This window comes from Nilaparvata lugens, chromosome 3 (genome assembly GCF_014356525.2).
Source record: "Nilaparvata lugens isolate BPH chromosome 3, ASM1435652v1, whole genome shotgun sequence".
In the NCBI taxonomy this organism is placed as follows: domain Eukaryota; kingdom Metazoa; phylum Arthropoda; class Insecta; order Hemiptera; family Delphacidae; genus Nilaparvata; species Nilaparvata lugens.
The window spans coordinates 95284655-95310512 of record NC_052506.1 but is presented as its reverse complement, the minus strand read 5'-3'; the positions used below and the strand labels follow the sequence as shown (position 1 = coordinate 95310512).

Below are 25858 nucleotides of genomic sequence, written 5' to 3'. Positions count from 1 at the left end.
GAACTATTGAAAGATATACAGCAAACCAAAAACAAATCCAAAACCCAAAAATTTCACACATAATCAAATTATTTCATGCAAGGTTATTCACCTAAATTCAGAAGAGTTTCTGAAAAACACATCTCATTTTCTTCTCCTCATCATTTCAATTATTTGCACTTCCATAAATGAATGGAGTAATATTATCAAATATAAAAATTGTAATGTGAAATTTTCAGTTCAATATTATCATCAAAATTTTTATAGTTTTTGCCTTTTAAATGTGATTTTGTGTTTAAAAATAGTTTTCTTGATTTTAAAATTTATAAAATAGGAACTCAGGAAGTGAAAGTGCAAATTTTTAGTGAGAAAAATGAAGAACCCAAGACATAACCTATAAACTTGAGTGTTGATAGGAAATGACATTGGGTAATACGGCAAGGCAGAATATCCGAAAGGATCTCTCTGCCAATAAAAGCCATAAGAGTAAATAAATAAAACAAATACAAATACTTTATAGTATCACAACAAAAAACTTTTTAAATAAACAGTTACCGATTTTAGTTGGTTCACCATTATCGATCTCTGGTAAACTGTGATTATATTAATAAATTTGTGCTTGTAATAGCTTCAAACATTTTTTATCAATAGAAAGATAACTATTTCACAAAAAATAAATGATACTCATCCCTGAATAATATTATTATCAATACTCACCCCTAGTGTCATCCGAGGTAACATTGACAGGCACTGCCTGAAAGGAGAACAGATTGATGACTGTAGAATAGTCGCTGTGACCTTGAGACTTCCTATCACCTTGGGGTTGAGCTTGACCTTTAGGATGACCTTGACCGTTCAACAAGTTAGCTGCTGTTGAGTAGTCGCTGCGGCCTTGAGCTTGTATATGTCCTTGAAACCTGGTTTGACCTTTGAAACTAGTTTGATCTTGAGTTTGACCTTGGCCATAGACAACGAGCACACTGGGCGCATGTATGCCAGGCTGATGAACGAGACTTTGCAACGTCAGCACTAATGAACTGAGCTGTGGCGAGCCCACCACCACAATGGGACTCGAGAAGACAGGGTTACCAATCAGGCTGCGATTCGTCAACAATGCCGGCGAAAACACTTCGTGCTGGCTGTCAGCTGTAAAATACAACACAAACATTACTTAGGTTCCGTTTGAGTTAGCTTAATCACATTAAATATGGTTGCTAAATGGGGAACTAACAATTAATTAGGAAATGGGGGCTTTCCCCAAAAACCTTTCATTTGATAAAATCAATATATTGATAGAAATAAGGCTTTATTAAACTTATTACAGCGTAAAGATCCAAATGGAATACAAAATGTTGAGTAAATACTGTAACTGACACCATAGAAACCGTTCAGCTTACTGATATTATTTATTCATGATATTTATTAGGTGGACACATAACAATATTGGAAAGAAAATCAGCCTTCTCTCAAGGAACCAATGCCAGTTCCTCTAGAATTGACATTGGAAAATGTGGGTAAAAGAAAGAAGATGGGGCCGCGCTACCTGTGCACTGGGCTATTGTCCCGAAAAGGTGCATCCTGCAACTCTCGACTAGCATACTTTATTGTCTTTATTGCTTCATTCCCTCATTAGTGGCTCCGTGTGGTTTCTTGAATGCAATTCTAGCAGGTAGCTTGTAGCACCAACTTATCTATTACTTTGCACCTTACATCTGTTACTTGTATTTTCTACAATTATTATTGAATCTAAGTTAGTGATCCAGTATTTGTAATTGTATTATTCCCAATGGTTCATTTGATGAAACTGAACTTGATCACAAGCTGTATACAGACAAACTAGAGTTACATACAATTCGATACTTATTGAACGTACAATTTATTGGCTTCCTTTTGAATTCTATTAGACTGAACACAACTTTTTCTACAGTGATGCAGGTTTCATGCCTAGTGAGATCGGACTCCCCGAAACTTGGCAACATATGATGTGTATCATATGTGATGTGTATCATATGTTTGTCAAGTTCCATTCAATCTCGTAGAATTTATAAGGACGGCAAACAAATGCACGTCCAAAACTCGATGTGGGCTTTACACATCACGTACGTTTGACTAAATTTGTACTCATCATCGATAGTAATGTGTGGTGTGTTTATCCAATCACTGTATGCTACCTCTGGTTTATAACTGAAATTGCCTTCAAGTAACCAGACTGGTCCACATAACTATTCCACGGAGAGGAAACCTTAACAATAGACCATGAAAATGTCGAAATTCAATAGGAATAGGCGACCACTGAAGGGTCACTAGAGCTTCTACCTGTCCATCCATTGTTTTCGGCGGCCCCGTCTCGTTTCTTTAACCCGAAAATGTATCTGAATGAAACACTCTCACATATACTTTTATTTCAACCTAATATAAGATCTATCATACAGTACAAGTTATATAGCTCCATTCCTCCATTCGGTTTTCGATGCTCAAACTTCAATTATCTGAAGATCAAAGTGAAATCCCATTGAATAATGGTATAACAGTTTAACTTAGTTACTTGTTGTTCTTCGATTACATAAGTAGCGTACTTTCTGGGTGACAACTTCAACTTCTGGTTGCAATTACAAAATCAATTATCCATCATATAAACTCAAAAGGGAGCGATTCTATCAGAATCAATAAACAAATTGAATGAAATTGGGATCTCATTTTACAGCAGTAAAAGTTAATATGATGAAGAACGACTGGGCTCAAGTCTTTTCATTTTATCACCTTAATAACTTGAGATTTCTATAGCTATAGATCAAGAATTTCTCAGCCAAGTATTAATTTATTCCTGAAAATTGATATACAAAATGCTGAAGCACAGACCTGCACAAAAGTCTGTACACTGAAGTTGAATCACTTCACGGCATACTTTCTCCCGAACGGTGTTCTTCCTCGGATATGGATCAGGAGTGATGGCCACTGAAGGTACTAAAACAAATATACAAAAAATATAATCATTGTAGTTTAGTCCAAATTTTATAACACACCTAAAATGAATATAAATAACCATAACTTTGATTTTATTTATCTGTAACATATACGAGCATGATGGAATATATTAAATTGAAATAGAATCAGAATTAGTGCTACTAAATACTATGGATACTTTTGCACAGTGATTTATTTACATTTTTATTCAATCCTGTTTTGGAATGAAAATTGAACTGATCTTTTTATCAACTGCTCTTCAGCCATCGTGTTTTCTGATCAATCTTTCTATTGCTCCCTAATTATTTCAAAGTGAATTCATTTAGGTTGTATACATTCAAGTCAATTGAGAATTTCGTTTGAGCTTTATTCCTATACAATGCTTCCAAGACAAACTTCGAAATAATTGAGGAGAAAACTGAAACTTGATTAGGAAGTTCAATGGTCAATGGCTGATCAATTCGAATTTTCAAATTTATGAATTAGAGCTCGATTATGGGCGTCTTGACGCCAACTCCCAGTGTTATCATGGTATAACCAGCTAGGGAGTATTCAACGTTCGAATTAATCTAATTAATAAATGTATATACTAATCACGTTGATCTATTAATAGATCATTGCTTATCTTGTTTATCAATAATCTTGTTTACCTATCAACTCTGTAAGTAAATTAAAAGAAGGAATGACATGAATACATAATAACTCACTTTGCTTGGGAACACACATCCTCTCGTCGATGGCTTCACCCCAGTGATCATTCTTGGCGAAGGTCAGCCGCTCCAGAGCTGTGAAGCCTTTGATGCCTTTTTGTGAGATCATGTACCACTGAGATCTGAACTGCAAGTCTTGGATTTTGCCGCTCCCTGAATGTATAAAAATGCATTAATATAATGTATATTTTGTAAAATATGAATACCAATAACTTAAGGATGATGCTTCAACAGAAGTATGAATGAATGGGATCCAACTTTACAATACACTTGGATCAATTTCGGTTTGATTTGCGGCTTTCAGGCTTTTGTAAGATTAAACTTATTCTGGAATTGTTATTTTATATTGCCTTACACAATGGCAGTTTGTATTTGCTTCTTGACATTTCTACTGTATTTTTTTCAAGTTGGACCTACTGTGGCTAATTTTTTTTTTTATTAAATTGTCGAATGAATAATACTCGAATGTGATGTAATTAAACTGTAATCATAATGTATGTATGATGATGTCTCTTTAATGTTATCCTGATGACTTTGTCATTGTATTTGTTCACGGCAATAAAAACGTTTTAGAATTAGAATTAATGTGACAATTTTTCCAATAAATAAATGAAAATTATTCTAATTCAAATTAATGGTTTGTTTTGGAACAGGAACACACAAAAACGAAAAGATAGATCAAAGAAAATGAAATGAGAAAACTGTTCCTGGATGAAAGGTGTGAAAATAACAACTAGAACAGAATTATTAAAAGAATTCTGTTCAAATCACTATAATACGTGCGAACATCCATCATTTCATTCATAGATCAGATATGAGTTACTGGATGTTGAACTAAAACTATGCACTGTGGTATCAATCGTTCCTCTAAAATCTAAATGTCACAACTATGTCCTGTGGTAGCAATCGGTTCTCTAAATCAATCTCACTGCAGCTGAATGTTTTCACACCAATAATTGAAATTCAATTGAGTTTATGAAACTATTATATTTTTGACAAAGTGAGAATAACTGATTTGATATGAAATGTTTTTTTCTCAATCAATTCATTGATTGACAATATTTTCATGCATATTAAATCAATTTGATTCGGTTTTACTTTTTTCATAGATCACAAAAACTTTTCAGTAAATACTCTTAGCAACGTTGTTTTTTATAAATATACAGAACTCCAAAATCTTAGAGCTTTCATTAATAATTCCGAGACGTTTATGTCATACCGAAAATCACACATTTTTTGTGAGGGGGCAGGGGGGTGATACTCTCCTTTACTTCCAATCGCAAAGGCCCATAAGGCTGGCCAGCTAACGACAGGACATGTGTATACACATGTTCATCATGCATATATAAAATAAGTATACACATGTCCTGTCGTTGGTGGCCAGCCTTAGGAAACACGGTATTCATAGTGGAATTCAATTCAAAATGCCAGGTGGATGATTTCAAACTGCAGAAGATGGTCGAAAATTAAACTGGCAACTATGTCATCTTATAATTTCTACAGATTCTATAACGTCAATCTCACTATCGTCGACTTGGCTAACCTGTCTGAAGATTTTTTTCTGTCAGCATTCCTTTAAAATTATATGCGCTGGAAGTTTGATGTGAATCTCTTGTATAGTAGCTAGTGAACTAGTGATTAATAAATAATTAGCATAGTTATAAATTGTTATGCCTATTGTTTGCATTACGATATGTGTAATTTTTTTGTACTGCACTGTATGACGATTGTCAATCTTATTTTCTACTAAGCAATAACTTGTATCAATAATAAACAAATCAATTGATTACTTATAATGTTAGAACGCACCGAGCTTGTAGAGCGAGGCCTTGGCCTTCTTGCTGAGCTCCTTGGAGGCCTCGTCGAAAGTGAAAGCGATGATGATATCACGCTCTCTCACTCGCTCGTCCAGCCAGGACTCGAGCGCCGAGCTGTTCTGACTGTAGAGGTCGAAGTTCTGCACCGAGACAATGCTCATGTGTCGCGTCTCCACCAAGGCCACGTTCAGGCCCCGCCCTCCCCCGCCACCACCGCTCGTCGCCATGTTCCCGCTTATCACACTGCCGTCAAATGCAAATGAATTGAACCAGACGTTCTCAATCATCTCACATTTACAGGACAAAAACAATTAATAATTATGTTACATACAAGAAAAGATATACGCCTACAACACTATAAAATCCAATTCCAGAATACACTCTCAATAATTCATTAAGAGAAAAAGAACAAATTTACAGAAACAAAGGTTAGGAGTCAAAGAAAAGGCTAGCAGTCCCATTTATTTCTATTAAAGAAATTAAATTACGAGTTCACTACTATAGAGAAGAGATAGCATAAGAAGATATCCTACTATATATGGGGTTTATATTCAAAATTTCACTGTTATCCCAAGATGATTTTCCTATTTTCTTTTTCATGAAGCTATATGACGCTGGTATTCTCTCATACTGTGCCGTTCTTAAACTCTTACCCAGCCAGAACAGTAATAATATACAGAAGTCGCAAGTAATCGGCTTGAAATTTCAAACATAAACGAACATGGATGGGATTATCTTCTTATTGTATATTTTCTTTATGCTTATACTGACTGGTGCCGACTCTATAAAGATGCCCTGGATCTTTTTGAAACAACAAAAGGGTGACTTACTATTTTCCCAGAACGCACAGTTTGGGTCTGTCGTCCTTGTCCTGGCCGGTGTAGATGTGCACCGGAAAAGTGTCCGGAGGACATTCTGTCGGTATGCCGCAATTGGGCAAAATTTCCGAAATTTCTATCACTTCTTGAGGCTCCCGGTCATCTATAAAAAATTAAATACGTTTCATGGATGAAAAGTTGGATAAATTCCACACAAAGATATTTTGTTCATAAAATTAATGAGGAGTGGGAAGAAAGTAATATGGGGTTGAGTTCGGCTAAAGAACAGGTGACTGCTTCACCTAAATTTGGGAGTTCTGTAAAACAGGAGCAGCTGACTGTGATGTCCAAACATAGAAGAGATACGCTTTTCTTATCGTGTAGAGCTCCGTCAATTGGCTCTTTGGCTGAAGCATATTCTCTCTATCGGAGTTCCAGTTTTACTCTTGGGGAACATTAGCCAGCTCAGTGGGTATTCATCCAGTGTTGAGAGTGGCTATGCCGGGAACTCATGACATTACCGAGCGCCTCCTACATCGATATCTTGTCCTGTCCATGCTAGGAAAGTACAACGTTGTTGAATACATCCTGCACTCATACTGTTGGCTCTCAGCTCAGGAATTGAGATTCCCACACTAGGTGATCCTAGCTTGCTAAGCCGTTCTAATACAAGTGTATTGAAAAAATCCCCCAGTCAATAATATTGTTTATTGTGTAAGTATGTTATATCCCCCTACACATGTATTACAGATCTTCTAAATTCACACCAGATCTTCTAAATTATCAGGACCTTATTCAAATTCCCATTTCCAGTTGCCTCACGATATATTGTTTTCTCACGAAAAGAAGTTTTGGACTATAGTCTGTTTCTTTGTCCTTAATTTTGTTCTTATAATACTCACATTTATTATGTTCTATTAATTTATTAAAAAGATTTCTGTAAGTTTTATACTCATTTCTTAAACGGTCATTGAAAGGCTGCTTTGAAAGCGTTTAAACAATTTGTCCCGTTTTCTAATCGAATGAACAAGACCAAGGTTTAAGGGGTTGTAATTTATGCGGAATCTTTACTGTAACTGTTGCAATTTCAATGTGATTTGATATTTTGTCAGTTACAATTTGAATTGCTTCATTCACATGTAAATTTTCATCTAATAGGTTTTCCTAGTTTTCAGTTTCAATAGATAATATTAATTTATTGAAATCTATTTTATTGACAGAATTATTTTTACTTACAATTTTGTCAGTTGAAAGATCAATGTGGATGCTGACACAAAAGTGATCAGTGATGCTTGTTTTTATTACTGAACTTAATACACTGTCGGTGTTGAAAGAGGAATTCTTTAAAAATATGTGATCGATAATCGATTCAGTGCCGTTTTGAACTCTAGTAGGCTTGTTTATGTAACCATTCAAAGAAAAAATTCCGAAATATTAATTAGTAGTAAGCGTAGACTTATTCAGATGTATATTCAAGTCACCGGCAAAAATTATATTAGGCTCATTTTTGATAGAATACAAACAATCATTCAAACAAATGAAAAAAATTATCTACATTGTTTGAAGGAGACCTATAAACAGCGATGAGTATTATCTTATCCTTCGCACCTGGCACTTGTACTTCCAAAAGAATTGAGTTGGATTCTTTCATTTCGTAATCCAAATAATCTACTATAAAATTACATTTGAAAAAGACACAAATTCCATCACATTTATTTGTTTTACCTGGCTTGTTAACCACTGAATGACCATTCAAATTAAATTAAAATCATTCTCTTCAACTACCCAAGTCTCACTGAGGATAATAATATGAAACTCTAATGAACAATTACTGATAATGTATGACAGTTTATCAAAATTCCTTCGCAAACTTCTTATGTTTAAGTGAATAATGTTCAGGTAAGGTATCACTACTACCAAACAACTCAATCTGAGATTGAAAAATATCCTCTATTATAATAGTAGGCTATTGTAAGTCTCACGAGAAATATGCTCTTCAGGGTCATTTATAAGAACCATACAATAAGAAGGAAAAATTAATAGGAAAACGAAAAATAAGCTATTTAAAACCGTGTAATAAAGGAGAAATTTGAAAAAGAATTGAGAGGAGTAGAATTAACTCTGAGGAAAAAATAGGAGATAAGGTTAAAGTACGTAAATAACGTTAAAGGAGATAAGAAAGTCTATTAATATTAATGAAAGAAAAAAAATACAGAGCTCGGTCATCTCGTGACACATATCGCCACATTTAAATATATATCAGTCTTTAAATAATAGAAACCAGTAAATACAGTGTAGTAATACATTTATTCAAATGGTTTGAGGTCATCTTCGTTAGTTATACGTTTTACCGGAGAGTCTTGCTGTTTACGAATGAGAATTCTTTGCATCACTCACCCAGACATATGCTAATTTTTAAATCTTTTTAAGATCTCTAGCTTTATTCAGTATTAATTTGATGTATGCAGTGAGATGATCGTTCACATAGATATAACCTGGTGGAAGATTTCAGTTCAAGTCTCCATTTTTCAAGTGTCCTTTGCTTTCACCGCACATTTCCAATTAATTTTGGCAGTTCTTGACTTGAAGCGAACTATAATAGATTTTGTCTTATTTTTAGAAGAAGGAACCTATGAGCAACAGAGATATCGTCTCTTTTGAACGGAGTATTATCGCTCTAGCAACAGATTCTAGGATTGTGTACACATTTTCATTTTTCGTCTCCGAAACCCTGCTATCTCCAAGTTGTCCAAACGAGTGTATTGCTGAATTTCATTAATGTCTCTTCGAAGTTTAATATTTCCAAATTCAAGCTTCTTACTCTGCTCTTTCACTGATTTGTTTTCTGCGCGCACAGTTTCCAATGACAATTTCAAACTTTCAACAGTTGAATTAAGAGTCGTAATGATTTTACTCAGCTCTTTGAGTTTAACATGAAATACCTTAGTGTGGGTGTTTTCGATAGTTTTTGTCAAAGTGGACTCAAGATCGTTGCTGTCGGTTAAAGAAGATTTTTCTTTACATTCGTCGCACTTCCAAGTTGATTTCTTCACTCCGAGTTTTCTAAAATTCTCTAACGTACGAATTTTGGTCTCTGGATGGAAAAAATTCCTACATCCAAAGCATTCTAGGATATCTTTCGAGTTGTTGAAATCCGATTCACAATTGTAACAAACATCAGCCATGGCAAACAAAAAAATAATTAAATAACACAGAAAAATAATTGACTATCGTGTACGAGATGGCACGCTTAACAAACTATCACAGTTATCATACAGATAAGGCAACTCGAAAAGCACGACCGTTCGCTCTGAAAGCTATAGCAACACTGATTGTAAATGATGAATAGATAAATAAATAAATAGATATGTTGTTGTTGTTGTTGTAGCAGCTTCGGGAACCCTGTTGTTTCACTCCTCCTCCACCTCAAGACCCAGGAAGCGGACCGACCGCCACACAGGGGTCGGTCCAGAGGCTGGCGGCTGTCAGTAGTGTAGGCTTCGAGGGGCAGCTGAAAAGATGCTCTGTGCTGTGGGGTCCGCCGCCACAGTTGGGACATGTATCACGCACACCATCAGTGATTCTGGACATGTAGGTAACTGTTCAGAATCACAGAGTAGCCCGATCGAATCACAGAATATCGTTGTTTCTCACGATATAGGAACAACTGGATTCAAGATCATCCAAACTAGGGAATCATGACACGACGTATTATTATGAAAATGAATTCATATTAGTGCACATTTTTTCAGCTGTTCCTAAATGATAAAACATCTCATTATTTTTGAGACCCCCAAAAAGCGCATAATATTGATATTTTATATCCTATTCTTCCACTACACATGCACAAGCATAGGGATCATAATGACAACATCCTGAGCTAGAAACAATTGAAAATATTAGTGGATTACTGATGTAATATCTATGACATCTAATATCCGATATCGTGGGAGCGATGTAATATTTATGACATCCAATATCGGCCATGGTTCATACGCTAGCTTTGTAAACCAGATGCCCTGGGTTCGAATCTCAGCAAGGCCAAATATTTTTCTTGGGCCAATCCTGAGTTTGAATAGACACGTAAATTCGTTGTTGCTGTATGCATAAAGTAAGTCATTAGATGCCTGTATTTTTTAAGTCATGGAAGAAGTCCTGAAATTGATTGAGTGCAACCTGAAAATTCTGAAACCCGACCTGAGCCGTCCAGGTCACTCGTCATTTATTTATTCCGCTATCGCGATTAATGGCTAATAACTACTGGATGGATTAAATAAGTTGTTTAAATTCAATAGATTGAAGTGTCAAGGACCAGCAGAGCTCGAACATAACATAATCAATGGGTTTTACCTTCAGTGGTAGATAATGATGATAATGTGTCATTCATGGTACATCCTCCTTCTCCATCGGCATCAACCTCGGAAATGTGTCCCAGCCAGTACTGAACCAAGGCTACCAGTATGAAAGCCACCACAAATGTTGATACGCCAACCACAAACCTTGAGTGGATATTCACTAGAAACAAAATTACAGATGGAAATAAAAAATAAATAAGCTAGTAAAATAAATAAATAAGCTAGTAAAAAAACTGTACTAGATAATTTTATTCTTGAAGAGGAAGAAAAAACAAGTATTGACGAAATAGAGCCGTATATGAAACGTCTTCGATACGAATTCGATCATTTGAATAATATAAGTAGTTGAGTATTGCATTTACATTTTTAGAAATGTTGAAACAAATTGGTGTTAACAAGTTTATTCATTCGGCTTTTAATGGCAAGACTCATATTAAAATGACTTGAGCTATCAATATAAATAATTACTAAAGGAGTGCATATTTACAAAATTTTCCCAATATTCTGCTTGTGGAGAAGCTGAAGATGATGAGAGAATGAAAGTTACTTTTATCCAGTAGATTGATTTTCAAGCTTCAATTAGGTATCAAAATAAAATTATGAATACAATGTGTGATTAGTCAACGTTTATTGATAATAGATTTATAAACATCTTAACAAAAAATGATAAATAATAATAATAATACAGTAATTAATTATTTTGGTTTGGTTTGGATGTTTGAGGTTAAGTATTTTTTAATTCATCAGAATCAGAATATAGTTCAACAAATTGACACTAGAGCTCGCTGCCAGAGCTTAATCAGCTTTTAATCAGCTGATTCAACCTTAGACCATTTATAGAATAGACACGCTGGGAAGCCTAGCCTCTGAAGCCAACATCTAACTGCCAAATCCGCCCACCTTGACGTCACAACCAAGCTAACAACAATGCATTGATAAGAACAATGTAGTTGAACACCACAAACACCTACACAACAAACTTTTGTGACGTCACGTGGGGGATTGGCAGTTAGATGTTGGCTTCATCGACTTTCAGTAGAATATACAATGGGCCGTGTCTAATCTAACTGGTCTAAGGATTCAACTAATTAGCTTTGAATGTGTGGCCTGCCAATGACAGAATCAAACGACCGAAACGCTATATTTTCCCAAACGGCTGAAAACTACTTTTTCCCCAAATGGCAGAATTAATAAAATATTGAAACTGGAACTTTCTCATTCAGCCGAATCCCAAATGACAGAAAACTTTTACGATTTTCCCAATCGACAGAAAACGTGTTTTGTCCAAAACGACAGAAAGTGGTGAGAGTCTCAAACGACCGAAAGTGGTGAGAGTCCCAAATGACCGAAATGATCAGTTTCCCAAACGACCGAAAACTCCTCTAGATTGTCACAAAACGGTAGAAAGTACAGTAGAAGTGCCACTCTCTACTCTTTTCCTATACTCTTTATCCTTATCCCTATTTTTTTCTTCTGTTCTCTTCTTTCCCCTCTATTATTTTTCCTATTCTACTTTCTTTTCTCTTCTTCTCTGATTTTGCTCTACTTCTCCATATTCCTGTAGAAATAAAAGGAAATTCAATGGGTAGGAACTTTTGTTCCTCTTCTTGAAATCTATTGGACTAGTAGTTCTGTGAACAGTAGACCTCGTGCAGTTATAAACCACAGTCTCCTCTGATACTGTCCATCAGATTAAATTCTGTCCTGTCCTGTTGTTTCGGCGAGATATCAGTGTATAAACGACTTATGGCTGTTTGGGTTGTTGTATTGACAATGCCAATAATTTGATCTAAACAGCTAGCTTCTATCATCAAAAGCTTACCGAGTTGAAAGCAGATAAAAGTCGGAAGAAAAATATGCTACTTCAAGTTATCAATTGCATGCCTCACTACATGCATTAATAGTCCACACAACAACTGTTTTTTCACCAAGTTACATTGAGATATTGAATTGCAAGCGTCATTGCATACAACAATATTATAATCCACTCGAAACCTGATTTATGATGAACAATTCTATAGTCTGATTTTTACTATAATATTGGCATATGAAGGAAGCTTCTTCTCCTCTTATATTATCCTCAAAATGAAAAATTTCCAAAAACCTTGTATATACGTCGACATGCAATTTAAAAAAAAACACACCTGTCAAATTTCATGAGAATCTATTACCACATTTGATGATTAATTGATGATCAAATTGATCAATTGATGATTAAATTATTATTTTTGAGCTTTACTAACTCTTTCTGTTTTCAATTGTTTCCTCTTTCTTTGTATACCATATACATAATTTTTCATACCCCTTTTTATACCCCTTCACTAACTTTCCTGCATCTAACTCAAATATCGTTCTCTTCTAATCTTATTAGTTGTACGTTTGAATCGTTGTGAATATTTAGTGAAGTGCGATATTATTCTCTCTTGTTTTTATTTTTAATTGTAGTGTTATCTCTATATCTTTAAAAAGGCTAAGCCTCAACAGACTGAAACCACACCACAGCTCAAACTACTGAGCCTAAAAACTTGAAATTTTGCACAATTGTTTATGGTAGCCTCTAAACATCCACTAAGAAAGGATTTTCAGAAATTTGCCCCCCTGAGGGAGCTGGGGCCCCCCAAAAATGTTGTACTTTTTAACCGCTCATCCCACAGCAAAGTCATGAGGAACTTTTTTGTTCAGCTACAAAAAATAATTAGATCTATGCAGAAAAATTCCGATCAGGAGCACAGGGGGGTTCAGGAAGAGGGCTTTTTTCAAAAAAAAATTATGTAAAATCACACTACAGCTAAAACTGATTGGCCTACAGACTTAAAACTTTGCACAAATATTCTTCAAACATGCTAGACATAGACATAGACTAAGTACAGATATTGAGATATTTTGCCTCTAACGATTTCAAACGAATGAAAAGGATCCTATTAAGTAAGGTTATGAACATGGTAAGGTGAACACCATATGAAACTGAGATAATTGACACTCATGATATTCTAGCAAATGTTGTAATCATTGGGAAGCTTGAAATAATCTTATCAATCAGCTGATCGAATTAATTTTTCGTAAATCAAGAGCCCGAGCTTGCCACGTGTGTGTTTCATTGTTGTATTCTTGTCCAGTTTGGTTTGCGCCTTCTATCAGCTGTATATGGAGTCAGAATTGTTTTGTCTATTGTTTCAATTAGCACAAAGTTCTTGTTCAATTCAAAAACCAAAAAGAACTGAAGTAAAAAAACTAAAACCCTGGATTACCGTTTCTCTTATTAACGCCAAAAAAAAGAATAAATTAAGTAAACTGATTATTAGACAGCCATTCAATCTACAGCTGAAACTTAACTATAGCCATTATAGAAGCACTCTAAACAGACTCTTGAAAATTACAAAAATAAACTACTACAGACATAGAGTACTAACCACACCAGAGCCGAGAAAATTCTGGAACAATTAATGAGATATCTGGCAATCAAACCAAAAAAGATTCATTTCCAATTCAAAATTTCATAAATGGCAGCCAGACAGAACAGGTAGGGGTATGTTCATCAATATCTGATGAGACAAATACCTTTAATCATTATTTTTCGCAAGTTGGAGAAGCTCTGGCAGATGTAATTAAACAAAATAGTCAGCATTTGAACCGAACACAAATAAATTTTCCTCCATGCAATTCATGTTTTGTTCTGCAGCAAGTGAGTGAGGTAGATATAAAAAATTGTATTTTGGAGCTCCGTGGTGGATCTGCTCCTGAAATTGATGCTCTATCCGCTTAAGTACATCATTGATAGAAGTTTTGCCACTGGTACTTTCCCAGATATCCTCGAATTAGCAGAGGTCATCCATCTATATAAAACAGGGATTGAACATGAATTTAATAATTATCGTCCAATTAATTTACTCAGTTTTATATCAAAGATTATTGAGAAGTGCTTCAAGAAGCAGTTCATCGATTATCTGAAAAAGAGCAATATACTAATAAGTAATCAATTTGGATTTAGGGATGAGTAGAGAAGAATTAGTTGAATATTTGTTAACAGTATGCTTTTTATTTACACTAATACAGAAACTTCTATACATTCTGGAAGAAAATAATAGTGCAAAGAAAACAGAATACAATTAACAGAGGTTGAGAAACATAGTCAAACTTCAAATAATTTGTACGAAATGCCGACCACCTGCATTTTTCAGAGAAAAATTGGGTAAAGATTTGTTAACATTATGCTTTCTATTCACTTAATACAGAAACTTCAAATACATTCTGAAGAAAATACAAAAGCAAAGAAGAAGGAATACAATTAAGAGAGGTTGGGACGCATAGCCAAACTTCAATAATTGCTTGAAATGCTAATCCTCCTTTCTTCTCTTCACCTTCTTCTTCTTCTCCTTCTCCCTCATCTCATTCTTCTCCTTTTTCTCCTCCTCCTCTTCCTTATTCTCCTTATCCTCCCTCTTCTCATTCTTCTCATTTTCTCCTTCTCCTTCTCCTTATTCTCCCTCTTATCATTCTTGGTCCTCTCTCTTGGTTATGTCGAGTGAGTAAACATGTGTTAGTTCGACTCCGTCTTCTAACAGATATTTCATAGGGTTATACAGTTCAATTCACTACAAATTATACATCTGGTTATTCAGTTTCTCGAGCTGAATTCCATAGTGGAATTATACTTTTGATTAACTCACACTCTTTTTATTTATCTTGAAAAAACATTCCAAATTCTTCAGTCTACCTTCTCACCTGTAGAAGTGTAAATCCACCTAACTGTACACTATGGTGCAACCTAACAGAGGCATGCCAAAGAATGAGGTCAATGCTCCGAAGCCAGGGCCAGCTATTTTTGGATCATTGTCTGAAGAGACCCTCTGCATAATTTGACAGCAAATCAAGGAGTCTGTGCATAATGCCGTGTCAATGGCTGTGAAGTCTATTTTTAAGGAACTTCAGGCATTGAAGGAGGAGAACAAACAGCTGCACAATAGAATTCGTGAGCTGGAGGTGTCTTGTCACCTGAAGGTCAACGACCTCGAGCAATACGGGCACCGACATTCAATATGTATTTTTGGGATCCCGGAGAGCAACAAAGAAGACACGGACCTGCTGGTGCTTGATGTCTTCAACAAGAAGCTGAACGTGCCCATGACTCTGGCGGATGTCAACCACTTGCATCGCGTTGGAAGGCATCAACCACCTCAACAAGGGCAAGCGAAACCTAAGGACCGACCCATCATAGTTTGACTCTGCAGCTACCAGACCAGGAAGATGATCTTCAATGCTAACCATCATGGGCATAGGAATGTCTGGTCATTGGACGGGAGGATCAAGATCTCTATGAGCGAAGGAGGATTCAAGAGGGTCCACACAGTCGAGAGGATGACCGACCTTCAAAAAATAAAGGTAAATTAAATCATTTCAGGACTCGATGACTAAGGTGCCCTTCACTACAATAATAGGAAATTCGTATTAATACATTTCACAGTAGGTACCTTGGCATTTTTCATGAGCTGGCTTTCTGTTCTATAAATGAATCTTTCCACTGCTATTTATGATTATATATGAGGCAATTATTTCAAACTAAGGAGATCAACATTTGTTAATACTGATAAATAATTTATCTTGATATTAATTCCCAAAACTACATTCAATGCATCAACTACTATACTCCAGAGGGTACTTAGAGAATCATTATCTCTATTCTTACTAATATTATTACATCTCTACCAAAATTATTTCCATAATTAATAATTCTCGAAATGCTGAATTTCAAATAAATTGGATGATTAACATACGTTATAGATATGGATGTAATCTATAGGTATAGATAGTAATCTCTTCTATATTAGGTGTACATAATGATATCTTCTACTGTTGCCACAGCTCGAACAATAGAAGCTAATGTGTGAAGAATTATTATAGAACAGAGGGGTGGGTAGTCTGTTCATATGCTTATATAGGGGCTGTGTTTCATTTAACGTTATCTTAGACATTCATCACTGAAATATTATAGTACTCAATTTACTACTTTCATCGTTATTGCAACTCCCAATAGTTAATTGAACTTCTAATACTATATAATATTTTTAACACTTCACCGTTCAATCCTATTTAAAAATAATCTAGCACTTTCTCAATCATCTCCTCTACTTCTCATTCTTCTTTCTCATTTCTCTTCTTCATCTTATATTTATAATGATTACAAGAATATTGTTGTTTGTGATGATGATTATTATTCTTTTCTATTCTTCTTCGTCTTCCTCTTCTTCTTCTTCTTCTTCTCTTTCTTTTTCTTTTCTTCTTCTCTTCTCTCCTTGATTAATTCAAGATCACAATACAATGTTCTATTTTTATTCTATAGTTCAGTTTCATAAGTTCTTCTCAATTTGTGCACATTCCTTCTTTCTCTTCTTTTCTTCCTATTATTATTATTATTTCCCTGTGATTTTTCCACTAGCTATCCAGCATGTTCAAACGTTTATTTATCTTTCTATATCTATTCATCTTCTACCTTTTCTCTTTCTATCTGATTACTTTCTACTAATATCATATATTATATTATAATATCCATATATATATATATATCCATATATATTATATATATATATATATATATTATATATATATATCCATATAATGTTCGATTCTTTCCCACATTAAATCATACTACTCCTCTTCAATTTTATGCGAATATTATTCATTATCAGTGAGTTGTATTATGTATCTTTTCTCTATTGATAACTTTCTTCAAAGATTTTTCGTTTTTCTGCTGGCTTTTTCTTCTCTTTTTCAGTTTTTACTGGATCCCATTTCGCTCTATCTCCACCTTAAACACGATCTTCCACCACTGGATTCCATCTCTCTCTATCTCCACTTGGACTCGATTTTCCACCACTGGATTCCATCTCTCTCTGTCTCCACTTGGACTCGATCTTCCACTACTGGATTCCTTCTCGCTCTACATCCACTTGGACCCGATTCTTCCACTACTGGATACCTACTCGCTCTATCTCCACTTGGACTAGATCTCCCACTACCAGTTCTTCCTCAATCTTCATCTTATTCACCATTAGGATTATTCATCACCGGAACTCCACACATTCACATCTTATTGTGTTTAGTGAGTTTTTTGAACTAGTGCTTTAAATAGTGAAGGGAGCCGAACTGTCAAGGCATACTGAATGAACTCGATTCAAGAGACTTTTTCATTTAGGTTAAGTTTTATCAGTTTCATCCCCATTTTCCCTGTCATGTGTCGTTCTGAGGTCAGTTCACGATTGGTCTGCTGCTTCCATGATGCCTCTCACTGACATGTCAGCTCGCTCGCCCTCTAGTGGGTATGATTATTTCAATAATGGTAATAATGATGCAGGTATGTTTCTAGCAAATAAGCTCCACTCTTTCAAAAAACTTTTTAAGGCTGCTCACCTTAATGTACAATCCCTCAGCTGCCACACTGATGAACTCAGAGCAATCTTCTGTTTTCAGGACTTCAATATAATCAGAATTTCCGAATCATTTTTGAAGCCTAGTATTTCATCAAATTTTGTTGCATTGCCTTGATATAATCTTTTCCGGAATGATAGATTAAATAAAGATTGTGGGGGTGTAGCAATTCATGTGAAAGATGGTATCAAAAAAAAAGTATCCTTATCTAGTACTGATAAATTACTCGTTGGTATCTGTTGTCACCCACCAAAAATAGGTCATTTCACAGATTTCGAAAATGCCTTGCTTTCTCTTATGCCTTGTTATAACCGTATATTAGTTATGGGGGATATGAACACCGACTTGAACATGACAAATCGTAACTTTGACTACTTTCAACTGACTACAATTTTCCAATGCCTAAACATGACTATTTTACCTCTCGATCCAACTCATCATACTAATGAATCAGACACACTCATTGACCTTCTCATTGTTAGTGATCCCAATGAGGTTGTTCAAGCAGGCCAATTTCAGTCCCAGCTATTTCTAGACATGATTTGATCTACTGTGTACTTTCCCATAAGATACCCAATCCAGAACAGAAATTATCACTCATAGAGACTTCAAAACTTTGATGAAGCCGCCTTCCTGACTGATGTGGCTCAGACTCCATGGCATCAAATTGAAGCATTACCCTCAGTTGATGACATGGTCAAGACTTTCGAGAATTGGACTTTGACTTTGTATGACAAACATGCACCTTATGTGACAAGGAGGATTAATAGAAAACGATGAGTACCGTGGATGACTGAAGACATACTTAAGACGATGGGACGTAGAGATAAAGCACATAGAAAATTCAAAAAGACATTTGACTTGAACAGTTTGATTGAGTATAGGAGCCTTAGAAATAGAGTTAAACAGGAGTTACAGAACTTGAAGATTAGGTACTTGAATTCGTTCATGACAAACAATAGACAAGACTCTAAATCACTTTTGCAGGGAATAAAAGAATTCGGGATTGACAAACAAATATCGAATCCCAAAATTGACTTACCATTGAACATTATAAATGACCATTTCGTTTCACACTCTAACCAACGCAACGAAGTTGTCATTGCTAATCATATCGATGATCTTGAAGAGCAGGTTACAAACTTAGATTTACCAATTACTGATCAATTTCATTTCCATCCAATCTCAGAAGAAGACACTTTCAAAGCAATTCAACGTATTCATAGTAATGCTATGGGTGTAGACAAAATTCCTATTAAATTTATCAAGAAGATGTTATTTGCTGTTTTACCAACCATTACATATATTTTCAACAAGTCACTTGAAGAAGGCAATTTCCCTGAAAACTGGAAGTTTACTCTGGTTCGCCCTCTAAATAAAGTTCTATCACCCAATAAAGTTTGGGATTTTAGACCAATCAGTATTCTACCTGCATTGTCCAAAGTGCTAGAAAGACTCATTCATGCTCAAGTTGTAAAATTTTCAGGAAAGAATAGTAAGCTTCATAACTTTCAATCAGGCTTTAGGAAATTCCATTCAACTGAGACAGCTCTGCTTCGTGTCACTGATGATATAAGGTTAGCTATGGACCAAAGAAAATGCACCATCCTCACCCTATTTGATTTTTCTAAAGCATTCGATACTGTTGATCATACAGTCCTTTTGAATAAGTTGGCTATTCTTGGTTTCAGTCACAACTCGTTAGTTTGGTTTAAATCCTATCTATTAGGTAGGAAACAATGTGTATCTGTCGGTGACAAAAAGTCAACTTGGAAAAACGTTATGCATGGAGTACCACAAGGTTCAATTTTAGGCCCTCTCCTCTTCACTTTGTATGCCAATGAACTTTCTTCCATTATCAAATTCCCCAGTTTCCATACTTATGCAGACAATCTTCAAATCTATTTAAGCTGCCCCATAACAAAAATTAATTAAACAGTTGGAATAATGAATCAGGATATCAATTCGATAGTGGAATGGACAAAGAAAAATCGCCTTAAGCTTAATCCCATCAAAACACAACCCATTATAATTGGATATTCTCGTCTTATAAACAATATTGACCTTGAATCGATTCACAAGATTAGTGTAGACGGTAATGACATTCCTTACTGTAGCTCAGTTAAAAATTTAGGCATTATTATGAATAATACTCTTGACTGGTCAGAACAAGTGAACAAAACTTGTAAAAAGGTATTCTCAGCCATGCATGCATTGAAGAAAATGCACGATATCCTCCCTAGAAACATTAAATTATTATTGGTTCAATCTCTCATCTTCCCACATTTAATGTATTGTAATCCTGTTCTTAACGATGCAAGTCACTCTGAATGATAAACTACAGCGTTGCCAAAATTATTGTCTACATTTCTTCTACTCTCTCCAACGCCATGATCATATCACCCCAGCCCACATTGCTAGTTCAACATTAAAGCTTCCCGATCAAAGGCTTTTCGAATAGTCAAGCTTGTTAGAGATATCTTGAATACGGTAATCCGAACTATTTTAAAGATGATTTCAAATTTGTCTCTGAAGGTAGGAGGATAGATGCTTCACATACTAGAACCGAGAAAGTACTTTAAGGATACCCATCATCGAACTCCTATTTACACAAAATCCTTCTTAGTCAGTGCCTGTCGTGCATGGAATGCACTTCCTGTTTCTTCTATCAGGTCCATCGAGAGCTGACCAAGCTTCATCCTGACTTTAAAAAAACATATTTTGGAACAAATGACTGAAACTGTCCGGCCCTAGAACGATCACATGGCAACCATCCCTCACCCATTCCACCAATATAAACCTTTAAACCATGTTATAGAACGAATTGTATATATATATATATATATATATATATAGGGTGTCCCAGATAAGGTGTAAACCCTGGCTACCATAGATTTTACATGCAATTTTCAACAAAAAATGTTTAGTAAAATTTTCTCCTATCAACCTTCGTTTTCGAGATATATCGATTTTTCAATATTTTTCAAGTAGGCGTACTTTCAGTCATTAAATCGTCAATATCTCAAGAATCATTGGTCTTAAGTGAATTTTAAGGACATCGTTGAAAAGAGGACAAAATTTCACATTGATTTGAGGAAAAAACATGCCAAAGTCAATTATTGAGTAGTATTTTTTAGCGGTCAAAGTTGAAAAAGAGTGATTTTTGAAGTTTTTTTGAAAACTTCAGACACATTTTACTCGATTTTTTTTCCAAGGTACGAAATAATTTTTATAGCGCAAAAACTTCCTTTTTGATTATCTTTCGAATGAGACCAAATACAGGTGTCTAGCTCAATCCTCGAATCAGAATTTCAGTTCAATTCTATTTTTTAATTAAAACGAGACTTATCTTGTTTGAGTGTGAATAATTGTCTACAATTTTATAGCTTTGTGTCGAGTGATTGAGGGCGTAAAATACTTTTTCTATAGGAAATTTGGCTGAGAATTCAATGAAACTGGTTAGAAGTTCGTATCTGCAATTGTTATGAGATACAAGTTGAAAAAGTTGAGATACAAGTTTGATACAAGTTCAAAGTCGAGTTAAAATCTAAACTTTTCAAACAGTCTTTTCTTGATTTTTTTTCACGGTAACAATATTTTTTCAATAATGAAAAAGCTTGTCATTTTATAAACTATCGAATGAGTATTAATTTTCCAGGAAATTTTCAAACTAGAGTGTTAAAAAATGAAAATTTTCAAGTAGAGCACCCTAAAGCCATATTTTCGTTGTTTTAAATTCATACCATTGAGATTCAATTGAGTGAGAAGAAAAATCAATCTGTTAATTAATCACTGCTCTGATAGAATAAAAGTTTTTCTAATGCTCACCCAACAAAAGAGACAATTCTCGCAGTCATTGTATGAAAAGTACGTGCTTCCAGTCGGTCGATAATGATGTCTTTCCAGTCATAGTCAAGTTTTCCCAGTTGGTTCGTAATAATAATAAACATGAACACTTGATAACTTATTGAACTTGAGTGAAAAAAAGACTTATAATACTAATAAACTAAAAAAAAAACTCAACAAACTACACTCGAAAACAATACTCTAACTAAAATATAGCTAAACTGGAAAACAGAGAAACAACAAACTGAATAGTGAATTGGAAAAATCAAACACTCATGAAAAAACTAGACTTAATAACTCAGGAACACGAACGAATACTTTTTCCAATAGAAAAGTAGTATTTTACGCCCTCACATCACTCGACACAAAGCTATCAAATTGTAGACAATTATTCACACTCAACAAGATAAGTCTCGTTTTTAATAAAAAAAATCGAATTTAAACTGAATTCTGATTCGAGGATTTGAGCTAGACACCTGTATTTGGTCTCATTCGAAAGATAATCAAAAAAGGAAGTTTTTGCGCTATAAAAATTATTTCGTACCCTGGAAAAAAAAATCGAGAAAAATGTGTCTGAAGTTTTCAAAAAAACTTCAAAAATCACTCTTTTCAACTTTGACCGCTAAAAAATACTACTCAATAATTGACTTTGGCATGTTTTATACCTCAAATCAATGTTAAATTTTGTCCTCTTTTCAACGATGTCCTTAAAATTCACTTAAGACCAATGGTTCTCGAGATATTGACGATTTAATGACTGGAAGTACGCCTACTTGAAAAATATCGAAAATCGATATATCTCGAAAACTAAGGTCATAGGAGAAAATTTTACTTAACATGTTTTGTTGCAAATGCATGTAAAATCTACGGTAGCCGGGGTTTACACCTTATCTGAGACACCCTGTATATATATATATATATATATATTATATCTATAATATTATATATATATATATATATATATATATATATATATACAGAGTTGTTTCAGAAGTAGTGTCGAGAATTTTAGGGTATTGTACCTGGGATGGCTAGGAGACTACAAATGTCATATTGAAGTGTCCAAACTCAGCGGTATCCTTATAGCTGGCCATTTTGTTTTTTTCACTTAAAAATTTTTATCTCAAGAACGAAATGTTGTATTGATCTGAAATTTGGCATGAATATTTATGCTATAAAGACTCAACTATAAAAAATAAAAAAAAAAATTTTCATTGAAATTTTTCAAAATGGCGGCCATTTTTAAATTTTTTGATGGCGAATATCTCGAAAACCGTCATTTTACAGAAAATTTACAAGAGACAAAAAGGTTAGCAAATTTTTTCACAATTCCAATGATACCTAATTTATAAGATTGGTCGAAGAAACAGAGAAATTTTTCGTACTGCATGCATGACCACTTTTCACCATTTAAAGATCAATATTAATTTTTTTTAATTTTAAAAAAACCGTTCTTATTACAGAAATATACAAGAATAACTTTCCTCCAAATTTTATTTTACATGAAAAATATTAATTTTACTCAAATCGGTTCACTGATACTAATCAGAATTGCTCAAAATGCCGTCCTTCAACTTGATTACACAGTCTGCACCTTTCAATCATGGACCGTCGAAATGCTATAAAAGCATTTTCATCATCTTGAATGGCACCTGCTGCAGCACCACTCTTGCCACAAGGTCTTCTTCGTTTTCTTACTGGCGTGCTGTAAACAAGGTCTTCATATGGCCCCAGAAAAAAAAATCTAAAGGGTTGAGGTCAGGTGAACGTGCGGGCCACGGTACTGGTCCACCCCGCCCAATCCACCGCTGACGATAGGTCATGTTCAGAAAGTCCGTAACAACATTTCCGAATGAGCAGGGGCACCATCATGTTGAAACCAAGTATTATATCTGTTTGCAAGAGGCACATCTTCCAAAAGTTCTGGTAGTATGTCTCTCAAAAAGTAATGTACGTGGAGAATTCAGATGATTAGGAAGAATGTATGGTCCAATCACGCGATTACCTAAGATACCCGCCCAAACATTCAGCGAAAATCTATGCCGATAACCACGCACTTTGACCTCATGAGGATTGTCTAAGGCCCAGATGACTGTTGCGAGAGTTGAAGATTCCTTCTCTTGTAAAGCTGGACTCATCGGTAAATAACACATTTTCTAGAAAATTTGGTTGGAAATGTCTTGCTGAAGAAACCAACGGGCACAGTTTACCTCTTGGCTCATATCGCGTTCAACCAATGAGTGAACTTTTTGAAAGCGAAAGGGTGAAGTCTTTCCTTGTTTAGTACACGCCACTTTTAGTGAAACTTGTTTCCCAAAAAGTTTGGGTAAACAAGTTTCACTAAAAACCATGTTCTATTGGCAATCAGCTACAACCTATGAATTATTAGTTCTCTCCTCATAAAACAGCAAATTTTTGTGGTGTAATGTACTATAAGAATACATTTTATCCAACTTTTATTTGAATTTAGTTTACACAGCTTACATCATCCTTTTCAGAATTAAATTCTCTACAATTTTTATTGCGAAAATTATTTGTTTGCTGGTCATTAAAGAAAGTTATTGGGCATCAAACAAAGAAGACTGTGTTTTTCTACCTAGAATTTTTGCATATTTCAACTTTTTTTTCAAAAACTACTCACACTACAGCTTCCAGACTAGTTTTATTCAAATTTTCAGATATTTTTCCATATGAATCCAGCATAAGTTTTCAAAAACTAATCCCCAAACAATTCAGCATCGGTGTATTTCACCAGAGGAACTGAATTCCAGGCGAAATCTTTCACTCTGTATAGCTCGCTAATGAAGCGTTTATGGATATATAGTTATGAGAAATTTTTTCTTATTTTTACCTCTACTATCACGTATTAAATTATTTTACCATAATTATGAATCACTCTGTATAATTAATTTTTAATGTGAAATACTAAAACAATGTTATTCGAAGTGAAGTTCATAATTGGCGGTTAGTGTGTGCATTGCATGTCATTGTCGAAAACCTTCTAAATAACTAAGGTATTTAACACCGGTCTGGTGTTGATTCTTGCAAATCATAACAAAATAAGAGTTAATTGATCTAATTGAGTGAGTAAATCATTGCTTATTGTTATTAGTTTTAATATGAACGATAGCATCTTGCATTTACTCGGTATTAGGTAGGATATAGAGTTGCAATAAAAAATACATCTAAGTTAGACATTCCAACTGTAAATATTATGAAATATAATTAAATAGATATTATCAAAAATAAAAGAATTAAAATCGAATAATTTATTTTCATACCTGAAAGGAAATGAAAATAGCTAAGCCGTTGGGTTGGTCAAGCTGTAGTCAAAGTCTAGTCTATTGATTTTTCAAAAAATAACAAAGGGAAGTAGGGAGCTGTAAATATACGTTGAATCATTCTAATAAATAAACTTAGAAAACGAATATTTAATTTCATTGTTCCCTTATGGTATATTATTTTGTCCTATTTTTTGAAAAATGGATAAAGAGGTGAGTTTTTGAAATAGATTTTCTACAACATAACCTTAAAAAACAGTATAGCATATTTTAAAAATTCATCAATTTATTGTTTTTTTCCATATAATTATTTGGAAGTAAGTTTATCATAATTCATATTCATATTGTTATTTGTCAAATAAGGGTGTGGATCACATTAAATGCATTATTTATGTGCCAGTAAAATTCCTCAACATAACCTGAAAATCAGTATCGCTTAATGCTTATTAATTCTACAATTTATTGTTTCTTATTCCATATACTTTTTCGAGAATAAGTTTTTTATCAGAATTCATATTTTTATTCATGCTATGCGTGAACAAGCGGGCAGATGAGAAACAAAATCTGGTAAGAGCCTGCACCACCTTCTCAATTAATTTGTTGTGTGATTTCTATTCACTTTCGTAGGTCGTGACATCAACCTGGACATCCTCCGGGTGCAGGGCT

The 25858-nt window shown here is 34.6% G+C and overlaps 2 protein-coding genes across 5 annotated transcripts in view; one reads left to right on the top strand and one right to left on the bottom strand.

Moving 5' to 3' along the window:
* LOC111061971 (gastrula zinc finger protein XlCGF17.1-like) overlaps positions 1 to 25858 on the top strand; it is a 113833-nt gene that overhangs the window by 26616 nt on the left and 61359 nt on the right. The window contains exon 1 of one of the 2 annotated variants that reach the window (XM_039425145.1): positions 25292 to 25405. The exons of the other annotated variant lie outside the window; for it this stretch is intronic. Coding sequence (XP_039281079.1) covers positions 25394 to 25405 — 12 coding nt within the window. The 5' untranslated portion in view covers positions 25292 to 25393. Of the gene's footprint in view, positions 1 to 25291; positions 25406 to 25858 lie in introns of those variants that run through there. 2 annotated transcript variants of the gene reach the window in all.
* The window catches only part of LOC120350658, an 81250-nt gene that overhangs the window by 5588 nt on the left and 49804 nt on the right, over positions 1 to 25858 (bottom strand). Inside the window, exons 1-7 of one of the 3 annotated variants that reach the window (XM_039425143.1) lie at positions 11112 to 11382; positions 10639 to 10803; positions 6301 to 6451; positions 5463 to 5757; positions 3651 to 3806; positions 2839 to 2943; positions 697 to 1125 (exon numbers count right to left, since the gene is read on the bottom strand). In XM_039425143.1, coding sequence (XP_039281077.1) covers positions 697 to 1125; positions 2839 to 2943; positions 3651 to 3806; positions 5463 to 5757; positions 6301 to 6384 — 1069 coding nt within the window. In that variant the 5' untranslated portion in view covers positions 6385 to 6451; positions 10639 to 10803; positions 11112 to 11382. Of the gene's footprint in view, positions 1 to 696; positions 1126 to 2838; positions 2944 to 3650; positions 3807 to 5462; positions 5758 to 6300; positions 6452 to 10638; positions 10804 to 11111; positions 11383 to 25858 lie in introns of those variants that run through there. The other 2 variants (XM_039425142.1, XM_039425141.1) reach the window with 2 other exon arrangements.